At 46.5% G+C, this 12,038-nt stretch overlaps 1 protein-coding gene across 1 annotated transcript in view; it reads left to right on the top strand.

Moving 5' to 3' along the window:
• The window catches only part of LOC115093644 (FAST kinase domain-containing protein 1, mitochondrial-like), a 128,008-nt gene that overhangs the window by 64,592 nt on the left and 51,378 nt on the right, over nucleotides 1-12,038 (top strand). Inside the window, 3 exon segments of the mRNA XM_029605684.1 lie at nucleotides 7,449-7,580; nucleotides 9,887-10,373; nucleotides 10,670-10,784. Coding sequence (XP_029461544.1) covers nucleotides 7,449-7,580; nucleotides 9,887-10,373; nucleotides 10,670-10,784 — 734 coding nt within the window.

The following is a 12,038-nucleotide window of genomic DNA, read 5'->3' as shown; positions in this document are numbered from 1 at the left end:
CCTCCTGTGGCCTCCAGATGTTCTCCTCTAAGTGTTCCCCCCCCTTGGCTGTTGGTGGGGAAGGTTCTAAGACGCATAGAATCCCACCGAGAACCGGTCATTCTGGTGGCTCCGGAGTGGCCTCGAAGGCTGTGGTTTGCAGATCTAATCAACCTAGCGGTGGATGGTCCCCTGCGTCTGGGTCATCTACCTTGCCTTCTGTGTCAAGGTCCAGTATTTTTCGATCAGGTGGATCGCTTTTATCTAGCGGCTTGGCTTATGAGAGGAGACAATTGAGAAAGAAGGGCTATCCAGAGGCGGTGATTACCACTCTCTTTTGCGGGCTCGAAAGACATCTACTTCCTTTGCTTATTCTCGAGTTTGGAAAGTGTTTGATTCCTGGTGCAGTGGGTTGCACGTGTCCCCACGGAAGGCCTCTATCGTTCATATTCTTGCGTTCTTGCAGGAAGGTTTGAAGAAAGGACTGGCGTATAGCTCTCTCAGGGTCCAGGTAGCAGCGTTAGGTTCCTTAAGAGGTAAGGTTGATGGTACTTCCATTGCAGGGCATCTGGACGTTGTTCATTTCCTGAAGGGAGCCAAGCATTTGCACCCGCCAGTGAGGTCAGTTTGTCCCTCTTGGAGTTTGAACTTGGTGCTTTAGGGGCTCTGTGGTTCTCCCTTCGAGCCTATTAAATGAGCCAAGTTGAAGGACTTAATGCTTAAGGCGGTGTTCCTAGTAGCTATCAGTTCGGCTAGGCGTGTTTTGGAGCTTCAGGCATTATCTTGCAGAGAGCCTTTCATGCGTATCACGGATTCTGGGGTTTCGCTCAGGACGGTACCTTCATTTCTACCTAAGGTGGTTTCAGCGTTTCACGTCAACCAAACAGTGGAGTTACCAGCCTTTCCAGAGGTGGATTCTGGCTCTCCTCAGTCTCGGGACTTGCGGAAACTCGACGTTCGCAGGATCCTTATGCGATACCTGGAGGTGACTAATGCCTTCTGGTTGTCAGATCATCTCTTTGTCTTGTGGAGTGGTCCTAAGAAAGGGTGTAAGGCTTCCAAGACTACTATTGCCCTCTGGTTGAAGGACACCATTGCTTCGGCGTACATATGTCATGGGCGTCCAGTCCCTGATGGTCTTAAGGCTCATTCCATCAGGTCGCAGGCGGCGTCATGGGCGGAAAGCCAATGTGTATCGCCTCAAGAGATTTGCAGAACAGCTACTTGGGAAGTCCCTGCACACATTTGCTAAGCATTACCGTTTAGATGTCCGGGATCCGGTTATGGATTCGTTTGGCGGCAGTGTGCTTCGAGCGGGACTCTCCGGGTCCCACCCCATTTAAGACAGCTTGGATACATCCCAGCATTCTGGACTGATCCTGGTACGTACAGGGAAAGGAAAATTGGTTCTTACCTGCTAATTTTCGTTCCTGTAGTACCAAGGATCAGTCCAGACGCCCACCCAGGGGATGCTCGATGGGAGAGTCCGCTCAGCTGATTGTTTATTCTCTTTGCAGAACCTTCTTTTCTTTCCACAGTATTGAACACCTACATTGCCACATGGTTATTTTTTCACAAGTTATGCTGTTTACGAAGTTGCTCTTGTTGATCTAGTCATTGGTTGCTAAATTTACTACTTCTGCTTTGATATTGAGTATACTGAAGGATCGCAGGTGGCACACCGGGTTATATGGGGGTGCTTTTCAGCTTTTCTCTGACTCCATCTGCTGGAAGGGAGGCATAACCCATCAGTCTGGACTGATCCTTGGTACTACAAGAACGAAAATTAGTAGGTAAGAACCAATTTTCCTTTTGGCTAGTTTGTTTTAGCTTGTTCCCTTTTTATGTGAATTTTTTTAAGTACGTCTTTATGTAACCCGCCCCGAACCATGGAAGGTGCAGGGATATAAATATTTTTAAATAAAATAAATAAGCCAAAACCCCAGATCAGTCCAGACAAGTGGGTTTCTGCATCCCTACCAGCAGATGGAGGCTGAGAACAAAAACTTTGAGGCACTGCTACATAAACGAGAGTGCCACCTGCAGTCCCTCAGTATTTCTCTGTCTTCAGCAGATGGTAGAGGTACAAACCAGCATTCTTGATTTTGATTAAAAAAAAAAAAAAAAAGAAGGAAGACAAGATTCCTGGAAGGCTCCCTGAGGTATTAGGTTCCTTTGTGGGCCATCCCTTGGGTTGAGCAGTGCAAGTGTGGAGGGTTGGTGACCCCTGAGCCAGCTCAGTCTTTATCGGTCAGGGGAGGCGAAAGCCAGGAGTCCTGGTTCCCTCTCCCCTGAGTCCTCACCTCCAGAGTCTGCTCCCTCCGCATCCAGAAGCAGGGAAGTAGCCCTTTTGTTTGTACTTTCCTTGATTGCTGGTTATTTCCTTTATTCACTGTCTTTAAAAAAAACCCAAAAAAAACCGACGCTGTGAAGGGAGCTGCTCAGGGGCTGATCGGCTGAGTTGCCAGGAGGCGGGGCCGGGTGAGTGAGAGCAAAAACCTCCCGATTGCCGGGCCAGGGGTTGCTTAGCACCGAGGACGCACCGCCGGCTGTGTTTGTTCAGTGGCAGGGACTATTTTTAGGCCCAACCGTGATTCAGACCGATGCCTGCTTAGCGCCAGAAAAGTTGCTGTGGCTGCGGTGTGAGAGTTCGTCTCTCTAGAACTGTCTTGTGCGTGGAGGGTTCCTTGAGAGGGGCTGGGACCTCCAAGGGCCCATTGGGGGGTGGTCAGACCACAAGATTGGCCAGACCGGTGCTGCAGGCCCCGGGGGCGGTCAGAGGCAACGGCGGCCATTTTGAGAGCACATGGCAGGAGCTAAGATGCTGCTTCAGAGCCTCGGAATTCCCCCTTCCCCACTTCCATCGATTTAAGCCCTGCTGATGGCAGGGAAGAGACGGGGGGAGGGCCAGGGGGACAATGGCATATTTGGCTGAGAAGGAGGCAGGATCCAAGTGGCCGCTTCCCAGGAAACCCCTTGTGACTAAAAAGCCTCTGGGGGGGGAAGTAGGTGGGCTCTGGAGGGATCCTGCGTCTCCTTGGGCTGGGGCGGTCCACAGCTGAGGATGGAGACACGTCAGATGAGTTGGATGGGCCCGATCAGTGGCAGGATACTGTGGTGGTGCCGGACAAGGTCCCGGTCAGCGATTTAGTGGATCCTAGTCGATGAAGTCCCAACTGCTGAGGGTGACTGCCTTCGGGTAGTTCAGTTGTTCTCCCCAACATCCTCATTAGTAAACACAGAAGCAAAGAATTCATTTAGACTTTCTGAAATGGCCTTATCTTCCCTAAGAGCCCTTTTAACCCCTCTGTCATCTAATGGTCCAACCGACTCCCTCACAGGTTTCTTGCTTTGGATATATTTTAAAAAGTTTTTATTATGAGTTTTTGCCTCTATGGCCAACTTCAATTCAGATTCTCTCTTCGCCTGTCTTATCAATGTTTTACACTTAACCTGACAATGCTTATGTTTTATCCTATTTTCTTCAGATGGATCCTTCTTCCAATTTTTGAAGGATGATTTTTTTAGCTAAAATAGCCTCTTTCACCTCACCTTTTAACCATGACGGTAATCGTTTTGCCTTCCTTCCACCTTTCTTAATGTGGAAGGACTGCGCCTCTTAATGTGGAAGGACTGCGCCTCTAGGATTGTATTTTTAAACCATGTCCATGCCTGTTAAACACTTTTAACCTTTGCAGCTGTACCTTTCAGTTTTTATCTAACTATTTTCCTAATTTTATCAAAGTTTCCCTTTTGAAAGTTTAGTGTTTGAGCTGCAGATTTACTTATTGTCCCCCTTCCAGTTTGGTCATTGAAGGCAGGCTGGTTCGCTCCTCTCCAGAGGCTATTGGAGGAAGGCTGTCTCTTTTTTAAGAGGAGTGGACTAAGATTCCTTCAGATCAGTGGGTCTTGGAGGTGGTGAGAAATGGCTATGCCCTAGAATTTTCTCATCCGCTCTGGGATGCCTTTGTAATCTCCCACTGCATCCCCTGGGCCATGCGAGAGGCTGTGTGGGAGATATTGCAACGGCTACAGCTCCTGCGCACCATTGTTCCAGTGCCCCCTCTGGACTAGGAATAGGGTCGATACTCTGTGTGCTTTGTGATGCCCAAAAAGGAGGGGACTTTCGGCCCATTCTCGATCTGCAGAAGGTCAATGCTGCCCTCTGTGTGCTGTGGTTTTGGATAGAGATGTCAAGCACACTGTTAGCGGCAGTGCACAAAGGGGAGTTTCTGGCATTGTTGGACTTGTCGGAAGCTTATCTCCATATCCCCATTTGGGCCTAACACCAGCGGTTCCAGCTCTTGGGCGGAACATTTCCAATTTCAAGCATTCCAATTTGGGTTGGCAGCTTCGCCGTGCACATTCACAAAGGTGATGGTGGTAGTGGCGGCAGCACCCAGGAAGGAAGGTATCCTGGTGCTCCCATACCTGGTCGATTGGTTAGTATGGGAGAAGTCAGAAATGGAGTGATGTCACTCAGTCCAGCGGATCCAGTAGCTCCTGGATTCATGGGTGACTAATCTGGCAAAGAGCCATTTAAAGTCCATCCAAACATTGGAATATCTGAGGGCATGCTTCAGTACCCGGATGGGGAAGGTGTTTCTGACTACGGAGCGGGTAGTCAAGTTGCAGAGTCAGGTCCTTCGGCTGATGCGTCTGATGGTTCTCAGGGTCTGGGATTATTTGCAGGTTTGGGTTCCATGGCTTCTACACCAGAGTTGGTTTCATGGGCCTTTGCTCACATGTGCCCGCTGCAGAGGGCGCTGTTATCCCATTGGAATCCACTTTCGGAGGAATTTCAGCTTCCTTTGCCGTTGCCAGAGGATGCCAGTTCCAGTCTCGGGAAGTGTCCAATTGAGTGGTGGTGACCACAGATCTCAGCCTCTCCGGTTGGGGGGGTGATGTGTCAAGGAAAATCGGCATGGGACAGTGGTCTTCAGAGGAGGTGACCTGGTCCAACAATCGGCTAGAAACCAGGGCAGTGTGCGAAGCCTTACTGGCGTTTCTCTCACTCATTCAGAGAAGGTCTGTGCGAGTGTTCTCAGACAGTGTGACAACAGTGGCGTATATGAACCGTTAGGGTGAAACAAAGAATCGTCTAGTGCTGGTGGCGCAAGAACTTTTTATTTAGGCAGAGAAACATCTGGCAAGTGTAGCAGCTTCCCATGTAGCTGGAGTGGACAACGTGTCGGTGGACTTCCTCAGCAGACAGTGTCTGGATCTGGGGGAGTGGAAGTTGTCAGCCCAGCCTGGCCTTGACTCAGGCCAGGCTGGGCAGACCAGTGGTGGGCCTCATTGTGACTTCAGGAAATGTGAAGATGGATCGGTTTTTCATTTGCAGAAGGGAGGTTGGATCGGAGGGCATAGACACTCTCGTTCTCCCATGAACAACACACCTGTTGCTGTATCTGTTTCCACCATGGCCTCTTGTAGGTTGAGTGCTGCGGCTCATCGAGCTTCATTTGGGCAGGATGATTCTGGTGGCTCCTGAGTGGCTGCGCCGGCCGTGGTTTGTGGACCACCTTCTTGCGGTGGATGGTCCCGTTCGCTTGGCCCATCTGTAAGGCGCTGTTGCAGCAGGGACCCGAATTTTCAGACCAGGAGGATCAATTCTGTCTAGTGGCTTGGCCTTTGAGAGGCGATGACTCTGCTTGGAAGGTTATTCGGAGCCTGTGATTGCGACTTTGCTTCAGGCAAGACAGCCTTCCATGTCTTTCGCTTATGTCCGAGTGTGGAGAGTCTTTGAATCCTGGTGTTTGCAGAACAAGATGCAGCCTTTGAAGATGGACGTTCCGTAGATTCTAGCCTTTTTGCAAAGCAGTTTGACTAACAGTTTGGCCTATAATTCCCTTCGGGTTCAGGTGGCAGCCTTAGGTTCCTTTTGAGGTAGGAGTCAGGGAAGACAGAATTCTTTTGCGACATCTTAAGGCGACAAATGCCTTTTGGAGATCTGATTATCTTTTTGTCCTGAGCAGTGGCGCTAAGAAGGGAAATAAGGTATCCAAGAACACTATTGCATGATGGCTGAATGAGAGGATAGCTTCGGCTTACATCTGTAAGGGCCAGTAAGTGCCGGAGATGTTGAGAGCGCATTCCACTAGGGCGCATGCAACCTCAAGGGCGGAGTGTTCTCTGCTTTCTACTCAGGAGATTTGTCGTGCGGCGAAATAGTCTTCGCTTCACACTTTTACCAAACATTACTGCTTGGATGTGCGGGCAGCAAAGGAGATGCCTTTTGTGGAAAGTGTGTTGCGCGCAGGTCTTTTGAGTTTCTTCCCAGAATAGAGGGGCTTGAGTATATCCCACTTGTCTGGACTGATCCAGGGTACGAACAGGAAAGGAAAATTGGTTCTTACCTGCTAATTTTCGTTTCTGAAGTACCACGGATCAGTCCAGAGACCTGTCCTCATCTTTCGAAAGACTTCCTTCCTTCTGGATGTTGCTGAGCTGATATGTGATATATTCAGAGTAATGAGAAGTGTACGTAGTTTCAGATTTGTATCTGTCAGGTTAAGAGGGCTAGTTTTTTCAGGGGGCTCCAAACTTTAAGTATCTGTTTGCCCCAGGTTTATTGGGGTTTGTTATGGTAGACATCTTGACTTGGTTACAGGTCAGTACTGAGGGACTGCAGGTGGCACTCTCGGTTATATAGCAGTGCCTCAAAGTTTTTGCTCTCTGCCTCCATCGGCTGTTAGGGATGCATAAACCCACTTGTCTGGACTGATTCGTGGTACTTCAGGAACAAAAATTAGCAGGTAAGAACCAATTTTCCTTTACAACAGCTCTTCATGCATGTGTTAGAACATATTTTGTCTTCCCCCTTACCATATGCAGTCTTTGCCTCAGAAAATACCTTGATAGCTGTCTTTAAGACCCATTCCTAACTTCTTGAACTCCTCTTGCACCGCACTGGTCAGGATTGTGATCTCTGTAATTGTTTAGACAATCTTGTCAGGCTGTTAACTGAAAAGTTTGGATTGGCTGTGCCATTTTTTGCCTGCTTGTGAACCAGTATGAAGCAGCAACCAGTTTAATCCTTCCAGTGGTTCTCCCACCTCTTCCCTTATCTTCGCGTGCTTTCTCCATCAGAACTTTTCAGAGTGCTTGCATATTATCATCAATGAGGTGCTCCAACAAGGAAATTGTTGGGCTCAAGAATGTTCATGTGCAGTTGTTTGATATCACCTTCTAATGCGTTTGTTTGGTTTTTTGGGGTTTGTTTTTTTTTTTTGCAACTCTTTATTTATACATTTTTATGAAATATACAACAGGAGGCAACAAAAAGGAAAATACCCCTGTAAATAAACAAGCAAAAGACCCCAACAAAATAGTCCCCCAGGCCCCCTCCCCTCCTATAGAGTTTGAGAGCTTAAGTCATGCAGGAAAGCTATAGACATTCAATATAAAATATTAAGAAAGTCCTACCATAATTCCGATTTAAGGATATTAACTTTGTTTTTCCTTAGAATTACTTCACTTTTGCACAAGTTCTTAGATGTGTACAGACCAATAGAGTTAGCGAAGATAACCCAGACCTTGATGGTGCTACGCTGCCAGAATCCTGAGATCTACACACAACTCAGGAAGCTGTTAACCAGGTAAATGCTTCAACTTTCTCTGTATTTCATCCAGAACCCAGCTGGTTCAGTCTAAGCAGAGGGCCACACAGCTTTCAAGTAGCAGCTGCCCAGCAACTTCAACTGCGAGCACTATTTTAAAGGGCTTTTGTTTGGTAGTCACTGCTTAAACACAATGATGACTATTGCCACAAGGCGAGAGAGAGAGAGAGAGTGTCAAAGTCACAGTTCTTAGGAAAATAAATGACTTCTGAACAGTGGACCAGATGTATCGAGCACATTTCCCACATTCACAAAGTGGGAGAAGCTTCTTAATAAATCTTGTCCTCTCTTGCTGTGATGAACTTTCTTGGTCTATATTTGGAGGCTGCTGCAGGGTTAACCATCCTGGGTAAGCTTATGCTGTGTTTTCCATTGCTGTCTACTATAGTAGTCCACAGCACTTAAGTTCATACACAGCCTGCAGCTGATGTAAGGCTCTAAGCCAGATAAACCCTCCAGTCTTTTCAGTGTCTCTTATCTTCACAGGTGCAAGCACTGCTTTTTGCTGTCTCTTTCTGCCGGCATGAACAGCCCAAAAATCTGTTGATCTTACAGATATGAGCAGTTTTCCCTCAGTCTTTCTCTGTGCTTTCAGAAACAGTTCTAGCACTCTGAGAATTTACGTCCATTTCTTCTCTGCTCACCCTGCACTTGGACTGAAAGGGGAAATTACCTCAGCTCTTCCACCTCCTGCCCTTATCCCACACCACCGACCTCTTGCTCTTCTCACGTTGACAGTCTCAGCCCACCTGCTGCTGAGGACTTCACTCCTAGAGGCCTGTACCAGTCAAAACCGTACGCTCGCCAGCACTTATTTCCCTGGAGGTTATCCAGCCATGACCTGCCCAATTCTTGCTCACTGGACTTTCCTTGCCACTCCTGAACCTATAAGGGTAAAAGACTCCCTTATGTATGCCTAACCTCAGTTATTTACAATTGATATTCAGCCAGGACTGATCATTTTGTGTAAGCTTTTAGCAGCAGGCTCCAGTGTGAATTTTTATCTGCTCCAAGTTTGATGCTGGCGGGTAGGCTGAGACATCATTTACCATTAGTCCATAATTGACCTCAACCTCATGCCTTAACCTAACAGAGAGGTCAGTTATTGTCTTTTGTCCCATCAGGTTTTTTTCTGATCTCTGCAGTGTTCAAAAACTAAATGCCTGATTTATGAAAGAAGGCTTCCCATGGATGCAGAATGGGAGAAAAACCTTTGATAACACTGGCTATAAATGTACCAAACTGATGTGTTGGTTATAGAATTTATACATGCGGTAATGCCAAGACTGATCCTATTCTGGCATTGTAACTTGCCAAACTGATGCTTTGGCATTGTAACTTGTCTCAGGACAGTTATTACTGCTGCTCTACATAAGACTGCAGACTCCTGGATAGAGCACTATCCAGGGAGAAGAAACTCTGATCTGCCATCTCTTACCACAATATAATTTTGTTAAGGTGTGTTGGCTGCATTAAAAACACAAGATGAATGACATGTGCTTTATGTATGTTGCCCAAAGGCATATCCGGGTTTATTCTTTGGATTTAGTATATTCACTGTGGCAGAAATCCAATTGTGGATGACTGTAAAGACATATTTGTCCATCCTGTTTCATCAGTAGGTGGCTGAATGACCACTCTGAGTACATGCATTGAATGTTTCTGATTGCATTACATTCCCTGTGTCTAGAGAGAGGCTTCCTTTTCTCCACACCTTAAACTCTGGCTTGTACTCCTGTTTCCATCTTCTCTCTTTTTTTTTTTTCCTTCCTGTCTTGCCCTAGAACATTTATAGATAAAAGAAACTTTCTCAGGCTGTCTGTGTCCATGCAGAGGGTCCCTGATTCAATTCTTAGATTGTCTGGGGTTGTTGCAGCGGCAGCACTCACAGCCTCTGAGCGTAGGGAGAGTCATGTTTTATTGTCAAGGGTGACATCTGGTGGCTGGATTTAGAGTTGCATCATAGAGAGTTCTGGCAAGAGCCCTGGTGCACGACTTCTAGCCTCAGGACCATTACTGCAATGACTAGACTAGGACTAGGGGAGGGCCCATTAAAACTGGGGAACAGTTCCCAAGGTGCTTAGCAAATGAATGCTTAACCAGAATCCAAGTGCTTGTTCTGACTAAGCTAATAGTTTAAAAAAAACAAAAAAACATCACCACTGGGCTAGAAATTCTTTCTTATGGTCTAGGTTTTCTGATTTCAGTCGTGTGATTTATTCTTTCTCTCTCTAGGAGTTTGCATTTATAAATATTGATGTTTCAGGTTGTTGTCTCTTACCTAGTTATCTGCAAGTGAGTGTCATACCCTGTGATGTGGCCATGCTGACCCGGGTCCTGGCCATGCTGCCTTTGCCTCGTGTGGATGATGCTGTGATTTCAAAAGTTGATGCAGTGTTGGCACAATGCAACCTAAATGACTTGAATGCTCTTGCCGTCAGTATTGTTAAATGGGTCCGAAGCGATCAGTTGTATCGGCAAAGCACATCAGGGGTGTATGGGAAGCTTCTGCAGAAGTTAAACCACTGTGCTTACCAGAGAGTTCAGAAAATCAATGATCTGGATCTGTTGCTGGAAGAACTGAAATATGTGTCTGGAGACTGGCTTGAGGAAATACTTCTGAAAGAAACCATGATCACCTGCCAGCGTTTGATTGATCAGGTTACATGGACAAATGTGCCGGAATTCTCCACATTTCTCACCAGAACAAACTATCTCTGCACTCCACTGTTGGACAAGATAGCATCTGTGACGCTGCAGCACATTAAGAAGGTATGGTTTGTATCCTGAAAATTCCAGTGTTTTCTGTTCCGCCAGATATTCTGCCCCTGAAATATGGAACAAGATACCTCTAGCACGTTGTCTGGAAACTTGTTACCTCACCTTCCGGAAAAAATGCAAAGACTGACTATGTATTTGTATATAAGCATACATACACACAAACATTGCAGGGTAGATATGCACAGATTTCATAATGTTTGCATATGTGTTACGTGCGGGTTATAAAATGCTACTGTAGATCTCCATGTAGTCATGTACGCACTAATCTTGTCTTTTTTTGTGATCAGATTCATCATTCTGCAACCTACGCCATTATTCTCCTCTTTATGGTTCTGAACTATGAACCCCCTCAAGGAGAGCAGCTCTTCGAGACTTGTATCCAGCATTTCAGACCTCATCTAAGTAAGTACGGCATAGAGCAGAGGTTCCCAAACCCTTCCTGGGGACCCCCAGCCAGTCAAGTTTTCAGGATATCCACAATGAATATGCATGAGATAAAATTTACATGCTGTGGAGGCACTGCATGCACATTTATCTCATGCATATTCATTGTGGATATCCTGAAAACCCGACTGGCTGGGGGTCCTCCAGGACAGATTTGGGAAACACTGACATAGAGTGCACAGATTCTTAAACAAAAATGGTGTGTTTGGATGGTTACTTGAAATTCAAGCATTAATAGAAATTGTCTCGTGTTGTAGCCACAACTGAGAGGACAGGTACCGACAAGTCAGGCAGTACTAATTTCTGAAGTACTTCACAAAAATGCATATATCAGAAGGTCTCCCCTTAGAACTGAACTTTTATAGCCTTCCTTTTGGCAGGCTTCAGTAGCTGTATTTTTTTTTTTATACCTCCCCCTCCTTTGGACTTCCAGCTCAATTATAATCAGAGCTGAGATCCGGTACCTTGAGCCTTCATTCACTTGAGCTTTCATTCACAACTACCCAGGGATTTTTTTCCCCCCTATTTTATCTCCTCCCAACTTACTTCAGTCCAATATTGCAGCAACAGGCCTTGTTTAGGGGGCCTATGCACCAAGGCTCCTTCCGGAATTCATGGGCCCTAAATCTGACCACTAGGTGTATATTTTTTAAACTATATTTATACCCTTAACTGTTTCAACGAATGCAATATGAACAATTAACTGTTTAAATGATAAATATAGTCTGCGGCTATGGGGGCCCCCTCTGAAATGCCACAAGCTCCCCTTCACTAATGTACTGGGATGCTCCACAGGCTGACCAAGAGTGGCCGAGCCTGCCTCAGGTTGCAGAGCCATGCAGCATGCTTGGAAAGGGCAGCCCGGAATTCAGCTGTAGCCTGACATGAGTGCATCCCCAACTCTCGCTAGCATATATTAATATTTAAATAACTAAACAGTAAGATTAACGTCTTGTACAAGAACCGTGACGCCTTCATCCCACAGGACCTGTCAAAGATGCTTCCGCAGTATTCCTGTCCCTGGCCGACCCAGGTAGCAGAAGACTTGATATCTAACCCTGGGCTGCCACCAGTCCAGCCCTACAGCTGTTTTAGCTGTGTGAGGCTTGGGTGGTTAGAAGTTAGTGATTTGAATTATATGTGGCTTCTTGGGTGGTTTGCCTTTGAAACATCTAACCTATATCCTCTGTACATGCCTTTATAACCTCTGTG

Source organism: Rhinatrema bivittatum, chromosome 6 (genome assembly GCF_901001135.1).
Source record: "Rhinatrema bivittatum chromosome 6, aRhiBiv1.1, whole genome shotgun sequence".
Taxonomy (NCBI): domain Eukaryota; kingdom Metazoa; phylum Chordata; class Amphibia; order Gymnophiona; family Rhinatrematidae; genus Rhinatrema; species Rhinatrema bivittatum.
This window is presented reverse-complemented; position numbering and strand designations above follow the sequence as displayed.